At 42.4% G+C, this 26,997-nt stretch overlaps 2 protein-coding genes across 2 annotated transcripts in view; both read right to left on the bottom strand.

The window, feature by feature from the left end:
• Window positions 1–883: 883 nt before the first annotated feature.
• LOC146983727 (chaperone Ric-8A-like) lies at window positions 884–23,243 on the bottom strand. Its single transcript, XM_085785163.1, has 14 exons — window positions 23,186–23,243; window positions 21,818–21,918; window positions 19,660–19,707; window positions 18,127–18,144; window positions 16,296–16,394; window positions 14,256–14,794; window positions 13,460–13,583; window positions 13,172–13,360; window positions 9,061–9,155; window positions 8,585–8,735; window positions 6,868–6,963; window positions 5,857–6,001; window positions 2,697–2,979; window positions 884–1,263 (listed from the first exon to the last, which is right to left on the bottom strand). The coding sequence occupies exons 2-14, from the start codon at window positions 21,905–21,907 to the stop codon at window positions 1,101–1,103; spliced, it is 2,040 nt and encodes a 679-aa protein (XP_085641289.1). The 5' UTR covers window positions 21,908–21,918; window positions 23,186–23,243; the 3' UTR covers window positions 884–1,100.
• Window positions 23,244–25,061: 1,818 nt separating this feature from the next.
• Window positions 25,062–26,997, bottom strand: part of LOC146983728 (proline-rich protein 12-like) — a 31,895-nt gene continuing 29,959 nt past the window's right edge. Inside the window, exon 14 of the mRNA XM_085785168.1 lies at window positions 25,062–26,196. Within this exon, the coding sequence (XP_085641294.1) occupies window positions 26,062–26,196 (135 nt within the window). The 3' untranslated portion in view covers window positions 25,062–26,061. The remainder of the gene's footprint in view (window positions 26,197–26,997) is intronic.

The raw sequence follows: 26,997 nt of genomic DNA on the forward strand, positions 1-26,997 counted from the left end.
GAAAACGAATTTGATTGGTTTTTATTAAGCGGGCGGGATATTCAATGTTTGGGGCGGTCTGTGTGTGTGTGTGTCACAGACGTTTGATGGATCCAATTTCAGTGGCTGATGAATCGTGAGCAGCATAATCCGTGCACCTGCATTATCCAATGTGAAAAAAAAACTGCCCCACTTTCATCCCGGATTTACTCGAAAATAGAATTTTGCACAACGTTTGGGCTCCATCGTCTGATAGATGAGTTATTACACTAATTTTATGACCCAGAGTGGAATCAAATTCATTTTTCTTTTCTTTACACCTTTAAGTGTTTAAGAGTTTAGAATGAAAGGCATTTCACCTAAACTGTATGATTTAATACCGTAAATAACAAGGAATTAAACAATGTAGTTTTCATGGGTTTCAATTGGCCACGATGGAGCTAAGTGGCACAACTGGATGTAAACAGTATTAATATATTCAAAGAGCTGAAGTTGAAAATGAAAAAATCTGACAAAAAAAAAAATCCAGACCTTCATTGCATTTCTGTATTAACACAGCTAAAATGGTCAACAGAAAAAAGAAAGTGAACTGCGCACAAATGGCCAGAGGGTTAAGACCATTGAAGTGCATTGTGCTGCTGGATGAACTCACCTTCCCTCCAGTTCATACTACGTGAACAGGATCTGAGAGGTTACAGTGCTGAATTTGAGAAAGTTTTATTTTTATTTGTCGTTGCAGGAGAGAAAAAAAAATCTACAAGCTCACAACTTCTTATGCAGTTTTTTCTTGACAAATGAACAGATTGAAAAACAGAGTAAAGTTTCTTGCTAAAGACAAAAATACCTTAAACAACAGAAATGCTGCTCCTTGTAAAAATAGCATTCTTTTTTCTTTTTTTTTTTGTCTGCACTGGCTCAACCTCATGTGTTTTTGGTGTTTCTTTTCCACGTGGCTGGTCTCAGGTCAGTACAGGATGGCTCACACAGTCATTCATACAGTCAACATAGTGTGAGTGGGGATTATTCATGCATTCATACGATGCAGCCTCTGCTCTAAGCGTGTGTCTCTGATGCTTTGTGAATATAGAAGGAAACATTCAGAGCTCTACAAAGTAAAGTTTCTATTCCATCTCTCTTTCTTTCCTCCACTCTGGCATCAGTTCCACCTTGTCCTCTTCATCCTCTTCATCCTCCTCCTCCTCCAGCGTGGAGCTCCTCCTCTGGCTCCAGAGAGGAGCCAGCCTCCCGTCGGCCGTCACCCCCATCGGCTGAATGATCTGGTCCCTGGATGAGAGACAGGGAGACACGGTCAGCATCGGTTTCTCTTTGGGCCTCCACATCGTAGGCAAGGCATCTTTATTTATATAGCGCATTTCATACCAAGGCAACTCAATGTGCTTTACATAAAGACAAAACCTTTTTTTTTTTTTTTAAACAGCATAAAAACAAAGAACACAGTTAAAAGCAGGAGCAAAGAAGAATAAAAAAGTGAAATAAAAGAAAATAGATAAATTTAAAAGTTCTTAAAAAGAGCTCAGCTATAAGCACATGTAAAGAGAAATGTTTTTAACCTGGATTTAAAAGTGCTCACAGTTGGGGCTGATCTCAGGTCTGCTGGTAGTTTGTTCCAGTTGTGAGCAGCATAACAGCTAAATGCTGCTTCACCATGTCTGGTCTGAACTCTGAGCTCCACTATCTGACCTGAGTCAGTAGATCTCAGAGCTCTACTGAGTTTATACTCTACTATGTCATTCATGTATTCTGGACCTAAACCATTCAGTGATTTGTAAACCAGTAGCAGAACTTTAAAATCTATTCTGTAGCTGACTGGGAGTCAGTGTAAGGTCTTAAGAACTGGGGTAATGTGATCTGATCTCTTTGTTCTGGTTAAAACTCGAGCTGCACATAGCCCACAGATGTATTTTTTTTATTACATTGGAAAAGTCGAAAGCCCCCTCCTACTACTTCTTGGTTAAGTGATTTAATGTCTTTTTTATCTCTGGAAAAAGTTAAATATTCCCCAAGAGGCTCAGCAGCCAATTTTTTTTATAAAAGATGGCAACCTCTCATCACATAGGTTAATACCCTCACTTCACTGGACCCTAACTAAATCGATTTGATGCATCCAATATTTATTTATTTATTTATTTTTTAAATTATTTTTCATCAATTTTTTTTTTTTACTGAGCACACTGAGTATCCTTTATTTTTCTATTAGTTTTAATATCATTAATAATATTTCTCTTTTTTTCACCTATGTATGTCTGTACGTGTGTATGTGTGTGTGTATGTTTATATATTTTTTACTTTTTATTTTTCTCCCTTATTGTTCTTAGGGGATGTTCTCTTTCGGGTTCTTTGTTCTCATTTAAAAAAAAAAAAAAGGAAACAACTGTGGTAGGCTATAACTTTATATTTTGTATTAATAATTATGAGATGTTGATCTCCAATCAACCTTAAATTGATTAATTCTGGATATGTTCTTAAGTTGATAAAAGGCTGATTTGGTTTTGGTCAGATCTGAGTCTATCAGCACGCCAAGGTTTCGGACTTGGTCTTTAGTTCCTACAGACAGCGACTGAAGGTGTTTACTGACAGCAACCCTCTTCTCTTCATTGCCAAAAACAATGATCTCAGTTTTTTCTTGATTTAACTGAAGGAAACGTTGGTGACTTGCTCTAAACAGTGAGTAGACTCTACGCCGTACAGCTACTCACCGTGACAGTCTGTTGATCATGCTGATGAGGCGGCAGGCCTCCTCCTCCCTCTCTGCCTCCGTCAGCCCCTCCATGGGATCAGGCTGCTCCGCCTCCACCCGCCCCGTCACCAGGTTGATCTTGGCTCTGGCCTCGCGGTACTCCTCTGTGTCCGAGTCCGAGTCGCTGGAGTAGCGGGAGGCGTACAGGCTGGCGCTGGACTTCCTCCTGCCGTTCAGCAGCCCCCGAGCAGCCAGCAGCCCCGCCGCGTTACCGTAACCAGTGTACTTGACGAAGCGGCCCACTGTGAGGGGACACAACACACACAAGCTCACTGCTGGCTCACACATCAAATCATTCACTGTTTGTTTTACAGTGACTCCAGTGCAGTGGCCCTGAGGCAGCACAGTCCCTGAAGAAAACACATTAAAGGGATAGTTCACCCTAGAATGATATTTCGCTCATTATCTACTCACCCTCATGTTGACTAAGGGCTGGGAGAAGTTTCAGAGTCCTCCGTCCCTTCTCTGAGTTACAGGGGGTCTTAGCGTAGCAGTGCATTTCAATGCAACGGTTGCAAAGGGACACCAGAGCTCTTCGTAAAAAAACACACACAAAAAAACATCCAAATACCTCCACATGCTATGTAATGTCCGTCTTGTGCTGAAGCCCCAAATTGCGTAATTGTCCCGAAAAAAATTAAATAAGTCCACATTCCAAGCATGTTTGTAGCATTAGCTCCTAGTGTCTGTTCTTCCGCTGCCAGCGCGCATGCGCAAGGTTCTGGCTCGTACAAATACGGCTCAGCAAAGAAATGCAGCTCGTCCTCGACATCAAAATCTTCAGCCATGGCTAAAATATGTTTTAAGAGGCCAAAATTGCACGAAAAAGTGTTGTCCCGGTGCAAGGCAGGCTATTACGGACTGCTTCTAGTCCTTCGCCGGGGTAAACAAGGAAGCGAGTCGGTCTCAGTGCGAACCTTGCGCATGCGCGCTGGCAGCGGAACCGGACAACAGACACTAGGAGCTAATGCTACAAACATGCTTGGAATATAGACTTATTTAATTTTTTTCGGGACAATTACGCAATTTGGGGCTTCAGCACAAGACGGACATTACATACGAGCATCATGGAGGTATTTGGATGTTTTTTTGTGTGTGTTTTTTTACGAAGAGCTCTGGTGTCCCTTTGCAACCGTTGCATTGAAATGCACTGCTACGCCAAGACCCCCTGTAACTCAGAGAAGGGACGGTGGACTCTGAAAATTCTTCCAGCCCTTAGTCAACATGAGGGTGAGTAGATAATGAGCGAAATATCATTCTAGGGTGAACTATCCCTTTAACAGGCAAAATACAACTTCAGAAACGTCATCATTTCTACAACATGAGCTGCAAATACAACACAACAGTGTTGCAGCCATGAAGGCAACACAATACAACTACAGCATGTCCCTGCAGACATGTGTTATGAATGCACATTTATGTTTTAACTTAAAGGGATATTTCAACATTTTGGCAAATTCACCTATTGCCATAATCCCTATAGTCATAGCAGTACAGCCCTACAAAGGCAAAGTGCTGTAAAAATGCCAAACTGAGAAAAACAGCTTTTTGTGTTTTTCATTGTCAGGTTTAAGCATCAAATTATGAATAACTACCAAGTCTATAATTGATTAGATAAAGGTGGACTGAATCAAATGTATTTTGTAGTTTGTCACTCTGACCAATTTTCACCGTTTTATGGCAAATACTGCACTTTGCTTTGGTTTCACTGTGCTTTTTTGGATAGACAGCAAAAAAAGCCCAATAACTCTGGAAATGTTAGCACTACCAATATCAAATTCTACCAGATTGAAGAGAATATGCCACACTTTTGATTGGTCAAAAAAAAAAGAAAAAGTGCAGATACTGCACTTTGCCTTTGTAGGGCAGAGTAGGTTCATTACCTTTAATTGTCGGTGCAAGCTGTTTTTAGATCAGCGGGGCAGAGACGTGAGCTGCTACACATTTGCCTTGAAAACAACTTGTTCCATTATCATCTCATAGCGTGGTGAATGTGCAGGTCACAACTTGTCCACGAGAGCGTTTTGGAGTTGTTGGATTATTTAGTTTGATGAATACAGTGCAGCTCCCGTCTCTCCTTCGCTGATTTAAGAAAAGCTCTCACAGACAATTAAAGGTAATGAACCTACTCCTAAGACTATAGGGATCGTCGCAATAGGGGAATTTGCCAAAATGTTGAACTATCCCTTTAAAAAAAATCACAAAGCACTACAAAACAAGTGTGAACCAGCAGGTTCATCACTTCTCAGTGTGTCAGTACAAACACTCCTGTGGAGTTGTGAGTATTTGCAGCACATTTGTGATGAAAAGTGTTTTTGTTGTGTTTTTTTTAAGACAGTGTTGTTATTGTGACAGGACAGTATTAGAGACAGGAAACAGGGGAGAGAGAGGGGGATGACGTGCTGCAATGGGCCACAAGTCAGATTTGAACCCGCGCAACAGAGGCCACGGTGAAGCTGCCTCCATCAGCTCTTCCTTGACTGAACAATCCCCATTTACCCCATAATCTGTGTTCCCTCCCAGTGAGATCCCTCCTCTGTCTCTCACCCTGAGGTTTCTCCTGTTTTTTTTTTCTTGGGAGTTTTTCCTCAGTGGATGTGAGGGTCTAAGGACAGAGGATGTTGTTATGATGTTATGTAGACAAACTGTAAAATGGCCTATAATAAACCTGGTCTTGTTAGGACTGTGCCGACAGTGTTCTCTTAAGCTGCAGTGCATTGACCTCTCCTTTGTGACAGAGTGGCCTCACCCACAGCCTGATCCATCACTGCCACTATAAGATTAAGATTAGACTATGAATGAATCCAGTGAGGTCAGTCCCACTAAGTTGATGTGTATAGAGCTGCACTGTAGAAATATTTCATTTGGTTTCACTGAAACGATCAGATCAGAACTCTGTCAGACACAGATTTGAAGTGTGTATGTCACAGTCTACATGCAGTTCTTTGTTATTCTTATCTGTCATCTCCTATCAGCTGTAACTGCAGGGTTTCATCAGTCACACCCCAAATGAGGAGCCTCCACCTCCACCGGTCTCTGTGCAGCTGGAAGCAGGAGGTGTTTCTGACCTGGGTATCTGTCAAACTCTGGAGTGTGTGTGTGGTGAACAGTGTGTGTACCATTCTCCTTGCAGAGCACAAACAGCAGCTCGGCAGCACAGTCCTTCAGGTCCGTGTCGACGTGGGTCATGAGGCGGACCAGCTGGCCCCTCAGCGTGGTGTCCTGCTCGGGTCGGACGGCCACGTCCCTCAGTGGAGGTAAGATCTGAGGTGAAAGTCCAGGTCAGCTGTTAGTTCTCTCTCCCTCTGATGTGAAGGCGCCACAAGGCAGACCATGATATTCAGGAATGTGCACCGCAGTACAGATTGAACTGGAACTGATCTCAGAGCAGAGTCTCCTGGGTCAGCTCAGTTGAGGATCTGGCTTTTACTCAGTGAAGTGAACTGTAGCTGCAGATGCTTTCCTGATGCTGTTACCAGCCCCACATAGAGCTGTAAGAATCCTACATTCTGCCCAGTACAGAGCGCACACAAACCAGTTGTTCATCAATGCAAAAATCCTCAAACTACACGACTTCATCAACTACAAAACTCTGCAGATTATGTACAGGGCCGTAAACAGAGACCTTCCGCATAACTTACAAGGTCTTTTCATAGACAGAGAAGTGACACACAATCTGAAAGGAAATATGTTATTTAGGCAGAGGAGAGTGAGAACTAGGCTAAAATCCTTTCAGTCACTGGTGTCAAACAGTGGAACAAACTAGATGATGAGGTTAAAAAATCAAGAAACCTGTGGGCTTTTAAAAAAGAAATATGAAACTCTATTCTACACAATTATAAATTGATTTAAACTCAGAGAAAGGGGTTTAAATCAATGTATATGTATGTATGTTAAGAAAGAAAAATTGTGATGAATTAATGTATTCTGAATGGTAATGGGGGCGGGACCTGATAAGCTTTATGCTTCTCCTGTTTCCCTTTTCGGTCATGTTGCTTGTATTGTGTAACTGAAATTGCGTGTGATGAAGTCTGATTTAATTAACATGTCCGAAATAAATAAACATATAAATAATTAACTCAAATATTCAATGGAATTTTACATGATCATTATTGGGAAGACCAAGTTACCTTCTGCCGTAAGTAGTGGCGTGTCTCTCTGTGAACGCGGGAGCTCTCAGTCAGCAGGTTGAGGACGGGGGTCAGCTTCTCCTTCAGCTTCTGACTCTGTGCAACACAATGTTAAAATGCATCAGTGAGTAAACCACAGCTGAGATTCACACTTTTTAGGGGTTTCACATCGGGGTTCCGGTTCTGGTTCCCAAACCCAATTTTGAACCGGCCGGTGCGTTCAAACTGAAAAAAAAACCAGTTTGGGAACCTGAAAAGCCGGTTTTCAAGGGAACCAAATACTTCCATCATCAGTGAGCGTGACGTACTCTAGCCTGTGAAGACGAGCAGGACGAAGGAGAAGGCAGTGACTGACAACATGCAGAAAAACAAAATGTTTGGTGGTGATTTGGGAAATTACAGAATTTCAAGAAAAGCTAGAAAGCAGAACAAGAAAGAACAAGTTATAGGAATTTCCTTTTGGGGCTTAATAAAGTAAAGTAATTCACATCTCTAAACTCTGGGAAGAGAAGGCCAAGGCTGAGTTTACTCCAACAACACACCAAATCATTAGTGAATCACATGTTGTGTTGTTGTGGAAACTGTGTACGGCCCTGAGAGCTCAACACACTGCAAAACAAACTCACAAAACACCGTCACCAGTGTGACACCATACAACACTGAAGATGACTGTTTCCAGGGGACACATATAAGTGATGCACCTGGCTGTGACAAACTTCACAGAAATATTTGCCACATTTCTTTGTGTTTGATCTATTTTCATGTCTTTTCTTTAGTTGCAGTGTGTTGAGCCCTGTTACACAGACTCACTCAAAGACCTCAGAGCTCAGAGATACAGTACATTCAAATCCTAATTCACAGCCTTCAAGTAGTAGTAGCCTATTCATTAGTGGGAGTTGTGTCAGTTTATTTATGTGTTCTGATGAAGTAATGTCGTGGAAATGTGTTGGTATTGAGCAGAGGAACGTGAAAAGTGAAAAACCTGTTTATCACTGTGGAGATGTTTCATAAATGCTGCAATGTCACCTTTGGGGTTAAAGGATAATTACAGTTTTTTTTTACAATCTGGACCTTATTTCTAGCATAAAATACGATAATTTACTCACCCAGACAACTTTGGTGTCATTACAAGTCGTTCATTCACCAATATTCTGTTTTGATATGCTAGTGCTATTCCCCTCTGAGTCCGGGGTTAGCTGTTATCAACATCCGGGGTCTGTAGGTTGACCTACTGACCTCTGATCTGGATGATGTCGTCTCCGAGCGCAGCGCTTGTTGCTACTGTTAATGCTACGGTTCGTTTCTGCGTGTTTCTGACTTGTCAGAACAAAATGAGCAGCTGGATGAAGTTCAGCTGAATGCCGAAGCAGAATGATTATTATCAGAATGAGCCGGGCAGCGGTCAGAGATGACATCATCCAGGTCAGAGGTCAGTAGGTCAACCTACAGACCCCGGATGTTGATAACAGCTAACCCCGGACTCAGAGGGGAATAGCACTAGCATATCAGAACTAAATATTGGTGAATGAACGACTTGTAATGACACCAAAGTTATCTGGGTGAGTAAATTATCGTATTTTATGCTAGAAATAAGGTCCAGATTGTAAAAAAAACGGTAATTATCCTTTAATGATGGTGCAGTTATTTTAGTGTTGGAGGTCTTTGGGTGTTGAGAATCATTAGGTGATGACACAGTTGTGTCTACTTCAACACTTGCCCTGTTCAGACGTCGGTCCATGAAGAGCATTAGGGCGTGGACACAGTCCATGTTGACTCCCTCACACCTGTAGGACGCCTGCTCCACGTGGACAGACACCAGGACGTCCAGACAGCTGAGCGGCAGAGCTGACAGGATGTTCACTGTGTGTCTGTGGAGAGGAACGTGGAAATGAAACATCACAGTCAGGATGGCTGATCATCTACTGTGGGCTGATCTAGGAACAGTTACACTCTGATCTCAGGTGGACACAGCACTGTGCAGGAGTTGTAGGCTCGAAGATTCAAATATAAAGCCCTGGAGAGCTGGTTTTTTTGCTGTATACATTTGGACTCATTGCAGGATTAATCTGGACCAATCAGACGCCTCCAGTCCTGATGGTGACGATGAAGAAGAGTCTAAACATCTAAAGAGCTGAAACCGGTTGCACAGTGCTGCAGATTCCACGAGTCAGATGTTCACAGCTGCTCTCTGACCCTTGAAGCTCGTCCGTGGTGTCCTCTCCGTCACACGACAGCAGCAGGCAGTGACGCAGCACGGCCGCTAGGTGGCGATACAGAGCAGCGTCCTCCTGTAAACATCACAACCAGCTGCTGTTAAAGGTCCAGTAGTCAACACAGTTTTGGAAGAATTTGTTTGATTGGTCAAAAAATGAAATAGAAAATGTCACACCCTTTATTAAAGAACATTCTTTTATTCAAAGATAATGCCCTCTCAAAAATGTCAAATTTGTTAAATATAGTATTTATTACTTTTGGGTAAATACCATATACACTGCTGAATAAATCCCTGTCAATAGCTTGTTTTAAAAAAGAACTAAACAAATATTTTAGTTCCTTAAGTTTACTGGTATGGAAAGCCGTTTTAGTCATAATGAAATAAATTAATAAATGCATAATATAGCCATGAAATGAGTCCCGAATTAAATAAAGAGGATGATAAATAGATATAAATGAAATATAAATACATATATTTTTATTTTAAAAACAACATTTTTATTTTTCCAGGAGACTTTTATTTTCTAACGCCTCATTTATTTATTTCCAGATACTTTTATTTCCTAATGTCACATTTATTTATTTCCGGTTACTTTTATTTCATAACGTCACATTTATTTATTTCTGGGGACTTTTATTTCATAGCATCACATTTATTTATTTCCGGCGACTTTTATTTCATAACGTCACATTTATTTCTCTCCTCTTTTATTTCATGCTGCAATATTCAAATGAGGGGGCGGGGTTATCTGGACCCTTTCAGAGTAAAACATCACATGCGGAAGTGCTGTTGTTGTTAATTGTTGACGGCTACTCAGCAACTTGATCAATAACTTGGGGAGGAGAATAGTGTTTTAAACATATTTCGTTTTTTCTAGTTTCTGTTGTTGTTACACATCTCTCTGCCTTATGTGTTAATATAATACATCCATGCTTATGTGCTGCGTAGCTAACCAGCTAGCTATGTCTAGCATTATGTCCCTGCCACAGCAACTGGGTAAAGAGCAGACGGCAGTGTGTCTCGAACACAAAGTGGAGAGGCAGGGATATTGTGGAGCAGGCTAGCACAACCTGCACCCACCTCCCAAAGAAAACATATAATGAACTGCAATGAAAATATTTAAGTCGTTACCGGGTGTAGCTACGTAAACAGAAACAGTCTCTTTGGGTGTGTTCGAAACCGCATACTACTATATACTTCCATACTGCATACTGTCCATACTCCATACTACATACTCATCGATCAGACAGTATGCAGAGCGTTTACACTGCAGCATACTACGTGATAACCCATAATGCATTGCGCTCCTACCCGAGCCAAAATCAACAGGCTAAAGCTGATTTCATTTTAGCTCTAAATTCTTTAAATATATCACTATTAACATTTCAAACATGTTTAGGTGAGAAAGTAGCCGTTTAGATCAGCAGTGTGTCGTTAATTTGTCTAAATACCAGCTGTTTACAATTTTGTTCGGACGATTTCGGCGCTACTAAAGCTAGCCGTCGTGAGCAACGCACTTCCGGTTACTTTCACAAAATAAAACACCCGTTGCCCTTTACTATATAGAAAACCCCAACGATAGAATTTGTGCTTTTATTTTGAAAACAGGAAGCGAACCTACCCTCGATGTAGCTAGCTTGGAACCGCAGTTTTGACCGATCTCGTCCCGTTAACGGCATTTAACCGTTCAATATGCCTTACCGGAGAGTCTTGCCAGCTCTGAGATCGGCCTGGTTCATTGTAAAACATTTATTTATTGATGTAAATGTGGTGTTTTCTGTGCGTACAGACCCCAAGGCAGTGCTGCTCTTGTGTCTAACCACAAACAAACTTCTGCTAGATTTCATCAATGAGACCAACATTTAGAACCCCAATGTGCGGTTAGTTTATCCAAACGACGGCTGTTTTAAGTTTGCCCCGATGTTTTATCCCCTAAAAAGAGTTTAATCAGCCGGTGGTAAACCTCTAAGCCATCGGGTAAGTTAATTAGCGGTCGTTTTCTCCACCTGGGCGAGGACCGTATAGCCGGCGGAGCACGTCAGGAGCCGGGCTGCTGCCTCTATGATGTCGCGGTCGCTGCTCGGACCTGGAGCTTCACTTCTCCGAAAAACATCGGGGCAAACTTAAAACAGCCGTCGTTTGGATACGCATCGCTATCGGCGGCAACGACTGCGGTCCGACGGCAAATTCACGTAAGCTACTGCTTCTCTGGGAAAGAGCAGAGCAGACACGTAAACGTACTATACTACTTGTTCTTCTCAACCAGAGTGCCAGTAGGCTACTAACACATAGCTCAGTGGATAGGGAAGTGGATTGTTCAACAATTCACAACAACAGCACTTCCACACACTAGATCCAGCGCAAAATAAGGAATAGGCCGTCGTGTGATGTTTTACTCTGAAAGGGTCCAGATAACCCCGCCCCCTCATTTGAATATTGCAGCATGAAATAAAAGAGGAGAGAAATAAATGTGACGTTATGAAATAAAAGTCGCCGGAAATAAATAAATGTGATGCTATGAAATAAAAGTCCCCAGAAATAAATAAATGTGACGTTATGAAATAAAAGTAACCGGAAATAAATAAATGTGACATTAGGAAATAAAAGTATCTGGAAATAAATAAATGAGGCGTTAGAAAATAAAAGTCTCCTGGAAAAATAAAAATGTTGTTTTTAAAATAACAATAAATGTATTTATATTTCATTTATATCTATTTATCATCCTCTTTATTTAATTCGGGACTCATTTCATGGCTATATTTATTTATTTATGCATTTATTAATTTATTTCATTATGACTAAAACGGCTTTCCATATTACTGGCAGATGGAAATGAAAAAATTAATGGTATGGTGGAAATTGCAATACAGTGTAATTTATTTATTTGTGAAGAGTCCCAATGAGTACAATGCCTTCAATTTGTGTTATACCTTTTATTTTATTCTATTTTATTTATTTATTTATTTTCTATATGTACACACATATTTAAAATAGCTTTTTTCCTATTCTGTATTAAGCCTTGTAGATTTATTTTTCTATTTTTATTGTACGAAAATTAATGTCTTCTGGGGAAAAAGAATGCAACATACTGTATGTTCCTATTTGAGAGTGTATGTAAATTTGAATACAATAAAGTAAAAAAAAAACCGCTGTTAAAGGAGCGTTCCACTCTTAATGGTCATAAGTTTTGTCATCACAGTAGCACTATCAACGCTATGCTCAGCCCGTGCACATGGAGGGAGATGACCCTGATGATGATGGAGTGATGTCATCAGGTCGTCTCAGAGCTGACCAGGTTTATGACAGAGAGAGTGAGACCAGGCTGTGAGCATGTGAGAGGGTCTGATGACAGACAGATGCATTATGGGAGGCATACACTGCAAAATTTCAACATAGCTCAGAGGGTTGAGCAGGCGCCCCACATACAGAAGCTATAGTCCTCACTGCAGACTGCAGAGGCCCCAGTTCAATTCCACCTGGTGCTCCTTTGCTGTCTATGTCATTCCCCTCTCTCAGTCTCCCCATTTCCTGTCTTTTTCCAGTTTCCCCAACTAACTGGAACAACTGACACACTTTAATTTATTGTATTTTATCTATTTTGATTCATTTACTTTTCCCTCATTGAAATTGCTGCTGTTGTCTTTTTTTTTCTTTTTTGGCCTGTCCTAAATGTGTCTTCTTTTAAATGTGTCTAGCAAACAATATGACACAGAGAGAGTGGCTTCTCACTCCCATTTATTAGCCTCTACCTGGTCTTTTTTACTAAACTTAACCAACTCCTTTCATCATTGCTTAAGCCCAATCTTTTGGGGAAAAAAATACGCTATTAAAGGAATTGTTAGAAAGGCAGGATGTTTAAAAAAAGAAAAACACTACCTATACACTTCCAGCATTTGAGCTAAGCTGATTAGCGGTGCGCCAGCTCTGCCCGTATCTCCCTTGTTACTGCACGCACAGTCTAAAGGATGGTGTCCATCTGCTGGTCATGGACTCGGGAGTGAGGCAAGACACGGAAAAAAAAATGTTGGTGTATCCCTTTAAGGAGCCAAAGGTGCAGCTGATGACTACAGAGCTGGGGTCTGTTCTCACCTCGTCTGGCTCGTTCCTGTGGTATGTGTGGGTGATGTTGAAGAGGGTCTTGAGGATCTCGATGACCTCCTGGGACGTCTCCTTGGAGACGGGTGGGTCCGTCCGATCGCTGAGCACCTCGTAGCCCTCGCCCCACCTCACGGCCAGGCACTGCTCCAGAGCCGCAGTCAGCACCGACACCCCGCGCTCCTGATGAGACAGGTATCAGACCGAGGCCGTCAGCACATCAGGTCCATGTATACACTAGTATTATACTAACTGTGCATCCACAGGTGTGAAAGCTTTCACCTGCTGCAGCTGCAGCCGGAGCTCCGGCCTCAGAGCCGTCAGCAGGAAGAGCAGCCTCAGCTTGTAGAACTGACCGCTGCTGCACACGCCCTGCTTCACACTCTGCCACAGACCCTGCAGCAGCCTTCAGGAAGAGCAGGGGGGTAGAAGTTAAATATATATACACCCATCAGGAATACCATTCTGACCACCTATCTAGTATTGTGTTCCTCGTGCTGCCAGATACACAACAAACTGTGCTGCACTGTGTATCCTGACAGCTTTCTATCAGAAGCAGCATGAACTTGTTCAGCAGTCTGAGCAACAGTAGCTGGGAACAGCCCACAAGAGCTGCAGCTGCAGCACATGAGAGACCCAGTCGTCTTTGGAAAACTGGACAAATCCTTATACTGTCCAGTTGTGCTGCTTCTAACACATTTATAGTCTGGTGATATTTCTGTTTAAAGCAGAAGTAAGCGATCCGGTAGTTTTGGCTAACTTCTTGTCAGCCGATGGAGTCCCTGCCCTCGTCCCTACGTCAAAAAAACCCAATAACATAAAAACATAAACTTTGAGGAGAAAATGTTCACCTGCTGCCTAATTATCCCACCCACTAGTGTTATACGTATATACTTCATCTGTCATGTTAGGCCTGATCGGTGTAAGTGAATATTTAAACTGTCATGTTTGTTTGCAGTTTGGTGCAGATGTGGATCTAGATGCCTAATCCTGAATCATGTTGTTTGCCTTGTGAACCAGATATCTCAAGAACACACAAAGTGTTAGACTGTGATATGCTGATGCTGATGAAGGTCACCTGAGTGCGCTGGCCCTCTCCTGTGCCCTGGAGCTGTTGTAGATAATGTTACACAAGACTTTCATGGCCTCCTTCTTACAGACCTCTCCATCTTCCTCCTTCTCCTCCTCCTCAACGTTCTCCTCCCAGGTGTCTTTCTTCCCCCGGGGGAGCACCACGGCTCCTTCATCTTCTCTCCACTTGTAGCCGTTTGCGGAGGCAGCCGCGGCCGATGAATACAGAGCGTCGTCTTCCTCTAACTCGTCCTCATCCTCTTCCTCACAGCTGCAGCCTGCTCCTCTCTTCATCTTCATCTTCATCTGACTCTGCGTTCTGGCTGAGAGATCCTCAGGCTGCTCCTCCTGCGCCTCCTGCTGTGAGCGTGCGTGGTGAAAGATGATGCCCCCCAGGTCTGCCAGGGTGAGGAGCGCGCCGTCGTCCACCATGGGCCCCAGGGCCCGCCGGTCGCGGGACAGGATTCGCAGGGTGAGAAGGCAAACCCGTAACACAGCAGGCTGCAGCTGAGAGTTGATGAAGCTCAGCAGGGCCGTAGCCAGACGCTGAGAGATGAGGAGGCAGCAGCACGGGGGGAGGGGGGGCACATACAGTGATTAGTGAAGTAGACAACAGCAACACATGCAGCTCTGCAAAATTACTGATAGTACACTACACACACATAATAATAATAATAATGAAGATAATAATAATGACGCTTTTTCTATATAGCATTTTTCTTAACAAAGTTCCCCAAAGCTTTACAAGAAAAGTAGAGCCAGATAAAAGAAAAATCCAAAGTGAGCATCATAGTGTCAAGTGTACACCAGCATTATGATAAACATCTCAAATTGACATTTTAGGCGAAACACAGTTTTTACGATTTTGAGATTTTGGGCTATTTTTCTTCCTTCCTTCCTTTTCTTCCTTCACACCAAAAGCTTCCAAAGCGTCAAAAACGCTCGAGGGTGCGCTTCAGACAAGACAGCTTCTAAACGGCAAATATTTTCACCCGCTTTGGTCGCTCATCACGTGACTGACATCAAAGTTCGATTACGCTAGTCATTGGGGAGCCGAAGGACAAAAAAAAAGAGAAAAAAAAGGAAGCCGAAGGACTTCTCTATTCATGTTGCCACCGAACCGCGTCATAGCTAATTACCCTAAAGGTGACGCTTTGGACGCTTTGGAAGCGCGGTGACGCCAGTTGACGCTTTGGACGCTCAGTGTCGCCGGGCTCTCATTGAAAATGAATTGACTTCCGGCGTTTTGGCGCTTTGGAAGCCACACAAAATCTACATTAAGGTGGTTATTTTACTTCGTTTTGTCTCTTTCGTCAGTAGATTTCTCCTGAATTCACCAAAAGTTAACATTACTACTACTGTGACATACTGTGCTGTGCCTGTTGTCTGACCCATGTCATGTCAGGTATCATTGTAAAGCTCTCTCTCCTGAACAATTATGTGAGCTACAAAAATGGTCATCTCCTCCGTATCCACAACCAATCGTAAAAGTACGATTTACATGAACAATCTATGGAATTTTACAGTACAAGTCTTTAAAGGCTGTTTTCTCAAAATTAGACACCAAACCTTCCAGTTTTATTCCTGTTTATATTCTGAAGGTTTCTGGGGATTGTTGATATATCATTCACAGCCTGATTTATATATTTTATTCCTAAAACATGATGAAATTAGATTTCGTTAGGTCTGGTGACAGTATTTTCTCATTTGATAAAAAGAGATATCCAAAATCCCCTCTGTAAAAACTGTTGACTCTAATATGTCAACAAAATAAAACAAGAATTTTGAAAGGGGCTTTATTTATCCATTGTTTAGATTTCGGTTCTGGAAATGTATGCAAATAAGTGCATATTTAATTAGATATTGCCCCATTTACATATTTAAAGATAAAAGAATATATCTGTTAGTTAAAAACTCAAACTCAACCCACTGCTTGGTTGAGGTCTGACTGATGCTTCACAATAATCAAGTCCAGAATATATAAAAGCAAGAGCAACTCTTTGTAGGAGACTGAATAATCAGGACTGGACCCTGTCTGACTTCCTACCTGCCGGAGAAGAAGGTCAGGCTCCTCCTCATCTTCTTCTTCTTCCTCATCTTCATCCTCAGAGTCAGGAGCATACTCCCTCACTTTGTTCTTCCTGAACTGGGAGATGAAGTCAGAAGTTACTCTGCTGTAACACACATACAGTCCTCAGCCAAAGCACTGACCTGTCACTCACAGAGCCAACTATTAGTTACTGAATAAGAACTGAAGAACATCATAACAATAAATAATCACTTTGTCTCCTTCTTTGAACTATTTAAAGTCATTGCAGCATGTTAACACTGGATCTGAGCTGCATCTCTTCTCTCTTTCTGTCAATTAGTGTTGACTTTGATTTGATTTGAAATCTTTCATGTCCCTGGGGTAATTTGGTTTGCAACAGAAGTTAAAACACACATTATTACAATAGCATATCGACCTGATCAACAGATCACAGAAGAGACTGATGGGAGCTGCTCTTTGATGTCATGTGGTAATAGAAAGTAAAGGTTTGTTTAAAGTAAAAAGAAAAATACGCTAATCATAAATCAATGAACATAATCTGCTATGTGCAGAAAGCAACTGTTCATAAACAATATATGTTTTACAGGCTACTAGACAATAACAATAAAAGGTTAAAGGGATACGCCAACTTTTTTTTTTCGTGTCTTGCCTCACTTCCGAGTCCATGACCAGCAGATAGACACCATCCTTTCGACTGTGCGTGCAGTAACAAGGGAGATACGGGCAGAGCTGGCACACCGCTAATTAGCTTAGCTCAAACACTGGAAGTGTATAGGTAGTGTTAGCCTGCCTCCTACCCGAGCCGAAATCAGCAGTCAGAAGCTGATTTCATTTTAGCTCTAAACTCTGTAAATATATCACTTCATCAACATTTCAAACATTTTTAGGTGAGAAAGTAGCCGTTTAGATCAGCAGTGTGTCGTTAATTTGTCTAAATACCAGCTGTTTACAATGTTGTTCAGATGAATTCGGCGCTACTCAAGCTAGCCGTTGTGACCAACGCACTTCCGTCCCCGACACCCGTTGCCCTTTACATACAGAAAACCATGACGATAGAATTTGTGCTTTTACTTTGAAATAGGAAGCTAACCTACCCTCGATGTAGCTAGCTTGAACCAAAATAAACTGTCTTTGCTTGAACCCTCCGTTTTGACCGATCTCGTCCCATTACCGGCATTTCACCGCTCACCGGAGAGTTTTGTCAGCTCTGAGACGAAGATCGGCCCGCCGGTTTCCATTTAGAGTTGCTGAAGAGTTTCTCTGATGACTTTAGGTGGAGGCAGGCTAACACTACCCATACACTTCCAGTGTTTGAGCTAAGCTAATTAGCGGTGCGCCAGCTCTGCCCGTATATCCCTTGTTACTGCACGCACAGTCGAAATTAAGGATGGTGTCTATCTGCTGGTCATGGACTCGGGAGTGAGGCAAGACACCAAAAAAATGTTGCCGTATCCCTTTAAGACATTGTGTATAATTAGTCAACAACTGTATTGTAATTGATTAATTTCTCAGATGTCGCTCGGCTCCAGTGACCGTACCTTTCAGTATATTCTAACTTCACAGCTGTTTCACCTTCTATCCCCTCATTAATAAAGCTCACAGTCTGCGCTCAGGGTTAGGCAGCCTGGCATCACCTAGCTTAAGCATCTCTACAGGGTCAAGGTCAACAGGCTGCTGAGTCATGAAGAGGACGAGCAGCTTTGGGCATACAGCTGGACACTGTTACACAACACACACACACACTGGGAATGACTAAGCAATCTAAGCCTTTTTACAGATTATTGTAATACACAGGGAACACAGGGTGAGCTCTCTCTCTCTCTCTCACCTCCTCCAGTTGTTGTTGCTGCGGTCAGTGTGTCCATCAGCAGGGACAGAGATGCATGTGTGAAGAGCAGCAGTGAAAAGCGTCAGAGACACGAGAGGTTTTGTGGGAGTTGGAACAACCTGTTAAAAGCTTCACAGTCAGACTCAGGCTTTTGTAACTACTACATCTACGTGATGACACTGACATCCACAGCCAGTGTTCACACCAGGACCTGACAGACCATAGTAACAGCTCAACTCCACTGTTCAGACATGGTGTGACTGAGCTTGACTGTGTATTTCCATCATTTTTTCTGAATAATTGAAGATTCATTTGTAGTTTCAGTTATTTTTGCAAAAAACACACATATCACAGACCAGTCATCATTTTAAAGGGATATTTCAACATTTTGGCACATTCGCCAATTGTCATAATCCCTACATATATATATAATAGTCTTGGGAGTAGGTTTGTTACCTTTAATTGTTGGTGCAAGCTGTTTTTAGATCGGCGGGGCAGAGACACGAGCTCTGCACGGCGCGCTGTATTTTTACCTTTCCCTCATCAAACTCATCAAATACACAATCCAACAACTCCAAAACACTCTGGTGGACAAGTTGTGACCTGCACATTCACCACGCTATGAGATAATAATGGAACATTACGAGACAGAGTTGTTTTCGAGGTGAATGCGTATCCAAAAGTAGTTCCGAGTATTTGCTTTATGTGTCGTAATGTTACATAATTATACGTTATTATTTCATAGCGTGGTGAATGTGCAGGTCACAACTTGTCCACCAGAGCGTTGTGGAGTTGTTGGATTGTGTATTTAGTTTGATGAGGGAAACATGGAAATACCATGAGCCTCCGCTGCATTAGCTGAGCAGCTCACGTCTCTGCCCCGCCGATCTCAAAACAGCTTGCACTGACAATGTAATGTAATGACAATGAAATGTAATGAACCTACTGTTATGACTATAGAGATTATGGCAATAGGCGAATTTGCCAAAATGTTGAACTATCCCTTTAATGCTGAGGCTGATCAGTGTGAACACATCGATGTGTGATGAACACATCTCACTGAGCTGCAGATTAATATTCAATACACTTTAAAATAGATGTAGGCTATTCACCAGTGTTTGTCATTGAACATATCACACAGTCGGCTGGATATGTGACTGTTGCCATGGAGACGAGAACTCCGACCAGTGAGGATAGTATAAAATGTAGCCCAACACATGTCTGCACAGACTCAAAGTCCAGGTTCTGTCTAGACCTGCATATGGTGTAGATCAGAAGACTCTGACAGGCTGATCCGGTCTGCTGAGACTCAGATTCTGTTAGGATGAATGTTTGTAACACAGCAAAAGCTACAGTAAGGCTATGTCTGTTGTCAGATGGTGAATAGAAACAGAAGCAGTAGGACTCCAGCAGGTGGTTGTTATCAGTGCTGGATTAGAGTGAGGGCCTCAGCGGAGACCTGCTGAGACCCAGACCAGTCAGAGGCAGAGAGACAGACCCAGTCAGGGTGAGACAGAGACAGGAGCTACTGACCTTCTTCCTCTCCTGAATCTCAGTGTTGAAGAAGAAGCAGTCTGCATACTGAGGAGAGAAGAAAGAGAGGAGGAGCCGTTCATCATCAACAGCTCAAGATGCCTTGACCGTCGATGATCTGAGAGAGACCGGGTTCTGTATCCTGTCACTTTAAAAACCTGCGGGACAGAATTTGAACACATGCAGTGACTGATCTCATGTTTACATCAGGGACCTGGTCTCTGGTCCACCTGATCCTGACAACGTGGGACGAGAGCAGCATTCACTTCAGGTTTAACTTTGGGTTTTTTTCAGTCCCGTGACGGTGGTTCACTTCTTACTAGGCTAAATCACCATGGCAACTGGCAGACAGTACAAATCATTGGATGGTTTTGCTGTTTGAGTCTTTCCATGTGTCCACTCTGGTGTTAAAACACAGCTTCTAACCATCACAGGAGAGTTGATGACTATTACAGCTTCATCTCACCTGAACACAGATTCACATGAATGATGATGAAGGTTTTACTCTCCTCTTCATCACTGCAGCTCAGAATAACATGAAGAGACTCTGTGACCTGGACGATCTCTCTTTCTCTACAGCAGAAATCACTTTCCTCTTTGCTCTACTCATGTGATCATATTGTTTCATCAGTTTCTCTTTTGCTTTTATATTAATACTTAATTCATGGTTGTGATGATGTTGCTCATAATAAATAACTTTGCCTCTTTCACATGAACACACTCGCATCTGGACAGATAAATGCAGAGTTAATGGAACCGACAGACAATGTTAATGGGATTTCTTGATTTCCCTCATCAAACTCATCAAATACACAATCCAACAACTCTGAAATGCTCTGGTGGACAAGTTGTGACCTGCACATTCACCACGCTATGAGATAATAACGTAATGTTACGAGACAGAGTTGTTTTTTAGGTAAATTCATGCAAAACCTGAGTTATTGTATTGTGTATTTGATGAGTTCGATGAGGGAAATTCCATGAGCCTCCGTAGCATAGCTCTGAGCAGCTCACGGCTCTGCTCCACCGTTCTAAAATAGCTTGCACTGACAAAAAATAGCTTGCACCTATTCCTAAAACTATAGGGATTATGGCAATGGGCCAATTTGCCAAAATGTTGAACTATCCCTTTAAGTTCTAACAGACATGTACATTCAGTTGTCAGGTCCACTTTCTTTCAACTCAGAGCCATTCCAAAAATCAGACACTTCCTATCACCCTCTGACCTAGAAAGAGTTATTCATGCATTCACATCATCCAGGCTGGACTACTGCAACTCTCTCTACTCAGGTATTAGTCAGACCACCATCTCTCGCCTTCAACTAGTCCAAAATGCTGCCGCCCGGTTATTAACAAGATCAAAGAAGCGAGACCACATCACTCCCATTCGTGCATCATTACACTGGCTCCCTGTTCACTTCAGGATACACTTCCCCTCCATGGCCTCGCCCCTCCATATATCTCTGAACTTCTCACCCTTACACCACTACCAGAACCCTCAGATCCTCAGACCGTGGCATGTTGGCTGTGCCTCGCTCACAGAAAGAAAAAGTCTGGGGACTGGGCCTTTTCTGCTGCAGCCCCTCGGCTCTGGAACAGCCGGCCAGAAGCCATTAGGAAGGCTGACTCTGTTGAGGCTTTTAAGAAGCACCCATTTTTACGTTTTGGCTTTCAATAGCATTTAATCTGTTTGTACATTCATCTGATCACCCTGGGTTTTAATACATTTTATTTCTTCTTGATGTTGGTTTGTATTGATGTTGGTCTATGTGACATGTCTTTATGCCTATTGCCTACGTGACATGTTGCCTGTGAAGCACTTTGGTGCAAATGCTCTTTGCTTTTAAGGTGCTATATAAATAAATGAAATCATTCGGCTTTGGCTCATTCATGTCAGCGGTTCTGACAGCTCCTCTGACAGAGGTGGAGGTGGGTGGAGCGGCGCAGAGCGGAGCGGACAGGGGGAACAGACGAGACATCATTCTCGTCATTCAGCCAATCACACCCACTCCTTTTTTTTTCTTCCTCAAAGAGGATTTTATCCTTTAAGCAAAAACAGAGTTCAGCACTGACGCAGACTGTTTCCATGGTTACCGACGTGAATTTGGCTCTGGTTACAGACTGATGCACAGTAGTAGTCATGGCAACAGTGAGTGACCTGGGTGTTGTAGTCGTCCAGGAGGAGCTGAACCGTGTCCTGGTCTCCTCGGAAGATGCTCTCGATGATCCTCTCCACATCTGGACCCATGTCTGAAGAACCTGACACAGACACAGCACAACATCTGTTTGTATGAACTATCTGTCTTATAATAACTCAGGTAACTACAATAATATACATACAATAACATCCAACATGTAGAATATCACTGGGCGGGTTGGGCAGGCATCTAATAATATTCATGATATGACACATGAATGAATGAACGAATTAATTAAAGCAGAAGTAAGTGATATATTTGTGTTAATATAAGTCTTAAATAGTTGTATCTTCCGACAGCAATCACTTCTATAGAGTGTTTGGACTGAAACACGGGTCTGTCAGTCACTCTGCTCTGCTCTGAGCCGAAGAGAAAACATTTATCGTATCCTACAGTTTTTATCCAATGAGGAGAGAGAACGGCATGCAGGGCTGTGTGTGCAGCCAAGGAACGCCGTGAATGTGGCGACGTAGCGACGAGGACTGTTATGGTGCGTTCAAGGAAACTCGTATTTTTCCGACCGTGAAGTGGTACCAGTTCGATCTGGTACGAGTTCACCGGTCAGAAGTTACGAGTGGCCGTTATAGTGACTTTCACCGGTAAAACAGGTCGGAAAAACACGAGTGGGTTGCCTGAAACGCTACAAAGTCGTAAGTTGTGACTTGAAGCTGTAATTTACGATTTCAAAAGCCTGCCTGGAACGCAGCATTAGCGAAAACGACCGGACCACTTACTTCTGCTTTAATTAATTAATTAATTAATTATTTTTTTATTTCGAACATGTATAAAAATAAAAATAAATGTATGTAACTATTGTACATACAAAAGAAAGAAAAAGAGAAATAAAAAAAAAAATACAATAAAATAAAGAGCTAAGACAACAAAACACTGCATATTGTTCGAAAAAGGAGTGGGAAGAAGTACAATACTTGGCAATGATGTTATATAGTAACACATGTTGAAGCAGAATACAATGACTCACACACACAGCTGTTTGGATTTGAACAACACAACCTAGTAGAGAGCTCCGTGTTACAGAAGCAGGGCCGTTGGTGATAATTCTAGGGGCCCAGCGCCCAGTGGGGCCCACAAAAAACCCCAGTAGTCTAATCTTTGTATGACTGATTTATTCTGCATAAGACCCTGAGTAATACTCATAGTAATGCTGCATTAGCATCAAAACAAAGTAGGCTAAATAAAAAATAATAATACATACTGTACGTAGTCTAGAAAAAAAGTGGAAAAGTCAGGGGGCAGGGGCCCACTTTAGTATTCTTTCAGGGGGCCCAGAATTCCTAGCAACGGCCCTGTACGGACGGTGGACTCACCTGTTGCAGTGCAGAGACGTGGACACAGACTCTGACAGCTCCTCTCCTCTTCACTCTGATGAAGTAATGGATGTGTAATCTCATCTCTCTTCTTACCCCCTCACCTTCCCTCCCTCCCTCCCTCCCCCCTTCCCTCCTTCCGTTCCCCTCACTCTCTAAGCCCTGGATTTACTCCAGACGTCTGCACCACACTCCTGAGTCTCTGAGGTCACTGCTGCTGCTCCACACTGACGCTGCTGCTGCCACCAGTACCTCCACACTCTGTTGTTCACTGCCACATTTCCACATAGTTGGTTTATATTTTTCTGTTACTGTCAGATTGGATAAATTACATTTATTTTTCTTTGTCTGGTTTCAAGAAGTGTCTTCTTTCTTTCTTTCTTTCTTTCTTTCTTTCTTTCTTTCTTTCTTTCTTTCTTTCTTTCTTTCTTTCTTTCTTTCTTCTTATCAGTTTCTGACAGAAAAATACTTTTACATGTAAGTCTATGAGGGCTGACTTCCTGTTGGAGTAAGTTTCTAGTGGTCATTAGGGGAACTGCAGTTTTTGGTTTTCTGTGGTGGCTTCATTTTCAGCCTTGCAGACTGCTATGTGAGAATAGAAAGTGTTGTGATTTCCACACTGACTTTCAAACAGTCAGCCCAGTTAGAGCAGCATCTCCTCTCTCAACCTCAGTTGATCAATGTTACAGAGGTCTGTGAAGGAGGAGCTTACTTAAACACAGATCTGTCATTTATGGCTAATTAATGTTTTGTGAAGTCCCAGAGACCTCGACCTTTGACCTTTAACCACCGAAATCTAATCAGTTTGTCCTTGAGTCCAAGTGGATATTCGTCCCAAATTTGGAGAAGTTCCTTTGAGTTGTTACTGAGAGATTGTTGTTCATCCCAAGGTTATTATAGTTTTGAAATTTTCATTAGTTTTTATTTTTATTTTGTTTTTCAGTTTGCTTTTTTTTTTTCAGTCTACTTTTACTTAGTTCAACAAGTGAGTAAGCACTTTTAGTTTAGTTTTTGTTTTTGAGGAATTGACTAGTTTTATTTAGTTCTTATTTAGTCTTCGTCTTAGTTTTTCAGGTTTTAGGAGAAAGCCTCTGTCAGACCTCTGAAGATAAACTTCCACATTTGTGGAATTTTTGCCTTTTAGTTGCATCCCATAATGTTCCCATCCTCATCGCATTACATTCACTCTTATATACCTGTGGGTCGTACTCCAAGTCATCCTATATTGAACTGTGACATATTCTTCCTGCAACTTTAGGCATCTCTAAGAAAACTAAAACTATGCTGATGTTATCTGACATTCACTTTAGTTTTACATTGTTTGGGGGGAAAAAAGAATGACAAAATTTTTGCACTGCTAGTTTTAGTCTTAGTTCTAGTTGACTGTAATAACCCTGGTTCATCCTTGAGTCCAGGTTCATGTTTGTAGTAAATATGAGGAAATTCCCAAAGGATATTACTGAGCTACCACGTCCAGGAGAATGGGACTGAGGGAAAACTTAAAAACAATATGGCTGCAACACACAGGAGGAATAAAATCCAAAACCCATCACAGACCTTCAGGACTTCTGATTCAGATTTACAACTCCCAACAGAGACGGAGACAGCTGATGAAGAGGAAGCTGACAGATTCCTGCATGAACCAGCTTGAACTCACTGGTGTTCCTCTCCAGAAGCAGCTGAGGAATCTCTCTGTCCCAGACCTTCACTAGAGGCTTGTCTCTTTGCTGGTTGTGCACCACCTTCCCCTCCTCTTCTCCACATTGCTCTGGCTCTGTCCATTCAGGTTGTGGAGTGATAAAGGTTCAGCCTCCAGATGCAATGCTGTAAAAATGTGCACATCTGCGTCCTTACGTATTCTCACGCTTCAGTGAAATGACTCTAGCACAAGGTTGTTTATTCATCATCACGTTTGTCATTTGAACAGTTTTATTTCATTATGTCAAATACAGGAATTTTCATGTACAGAAGAGCAACTGGGAACTAGAGAATGAAGTAACTGTACAATATGTACACATCAAATCATAGGAAATATCAGTCCACAACAAACAGATAAAAATGACTCACATTAAACACTGACATTGATGCTTTTGGATCGTTTCTCCTCACACTTCCTCTCAGGAAGCCGAGCTTTTATTTTTTCCCCTCCCTCCTCTTTACAGCCATGAGATCTCCTCTTGTCTTTTGAAGAACGAACAGAACAGAACACAGCTTTAGTTTAAATACATCTCAGTCTGAGTGAGGCAGGCGGGACCAGCAGACTATCACATAGTCCTGAACCCGAACCTCCGTCTCACTTCTGCTCCGGTCTCACCTGTCGTCTTGGGTCATTTCATGTTCACCCCTTTAAAGCATTTTTCAAAAATAATAACAGCAAACAATCTGGTCTGAAGACAGTCATTTTAAAAATGTCCTTGTATAAATTATACAAACCATAGTTATCAATACATACGTATAGACAGCGCATATGTGTGTAGTGCGAGTGTGGGCGTGTGTTTGTGTGTGTGCATGTGCGAGTGGGTGAGTGTGTGCATGTCTGTGTGTGTGTGTGTGTGTTAGTATTCTGCAGGTGTTGACAAAGTCTCTTCTGTAACACTGACCTCGAGGTCTGAGGAAAATCCATCACATTCACATAGTTCACGAGGCTCCGTCTTGAAATCAGAGGAACTTTAACATGGATTCAATAAGAAAACAAACACTTTTTCAAAGTTTAACAAACCCACAGTGGCTGTTCATGCTGGAGCGTCTCCCAGCATCCACATGGTCTCTGTAGTCGGGACTCTTTTTCTTCTCCACCCTCGTCCAGCGCCGCAGGTGGATGTGTGAGTCAGGGGAGGGGTGGGGTGGGGTGGGGTCGGGGGGGCTGTGGTCCTCCTTCAGGCCTTGGCGCTGAGGCTCAGCAGTTCCATAAAGGAGTTAAAGAGACTCTCCAGCCAGCCCTGGTTGGCCATGCACTGCTGCACCACCTCCTCCTGGCCCGGGTCCTCGGCCGCCTGCTCGATGCTGTCGGTCTGACGGGGAAACAACAGGTCAGGTTCAGTTCTCTCATTTCAACTGTATTTTACCAAGCAACATGATCTGGATGGACATGTTGGATTTAGAAGTGTTTACTCTGGTGTGAGAAGAAGGACGTGGACTGTGTTTGGCTGCAATAACTGAATTAAAGCAGAAGTAAGCGGAATGTTTGTGTTAATCTAAGTCTTAAATAGTTGTATCTTCCGACAGCAATCACTTCTATAGAGTGTTTGGTCTGAAACACGGGTCTGTCAGTCACTCTGCTCTGCTGTAAGCCGAGGAGAAAACTTTCCTTGTATCCTACCATAGATATATATACTGACTAGATGCCGCGTTCCCAGGCAACTCTATTGAGTGGAATGCGTCAAGGCGGACGCCATCTTGGGGGGAAGCCGTGTCTACTTACTGCACTAGTAAACAGAGGCAGAGGTCTATCAACCATTAAAATAGCCATAACTCACCGAATATTCAACCGATTTTCATTCTTTTTTTTTTTGAAAATGTTTTATAATTTCCTTTTTTAATGTATTAAACATACACTTACATACTCAGACACACCCACATGCATAAATACACTGAAATTTGTTCTACAAGGGTCTGACCGGGTCTGACTGCTTGTCAGACGTATTTATGTCTATGGTCAGAACCCCGGACCAAGATGGCGGCGCTATTGACGTACGCTGAGCAGCAGAAGGCGACATCTAGTCAGTGTATATATCTATGGTATCCTACAACCTTTATCCAATGAGGAGAGAGAACGGCATAAAGGGGCGGTCCTCTCTGTGTGTGCAGCCAAG

This window comes from Trachurus japonicus, chromosome 8 (assembly GCF_045865225.1).
Source record: "Trachurus japonicus isolate A0001 chromosome 8, Traja_1.0".
Lineage (NCBI taxonomy): Eukaryota > Metazoa > Chordata > Actinopteri > Carangiformes > Carangidae > Trachurus > Trachurus japonicus.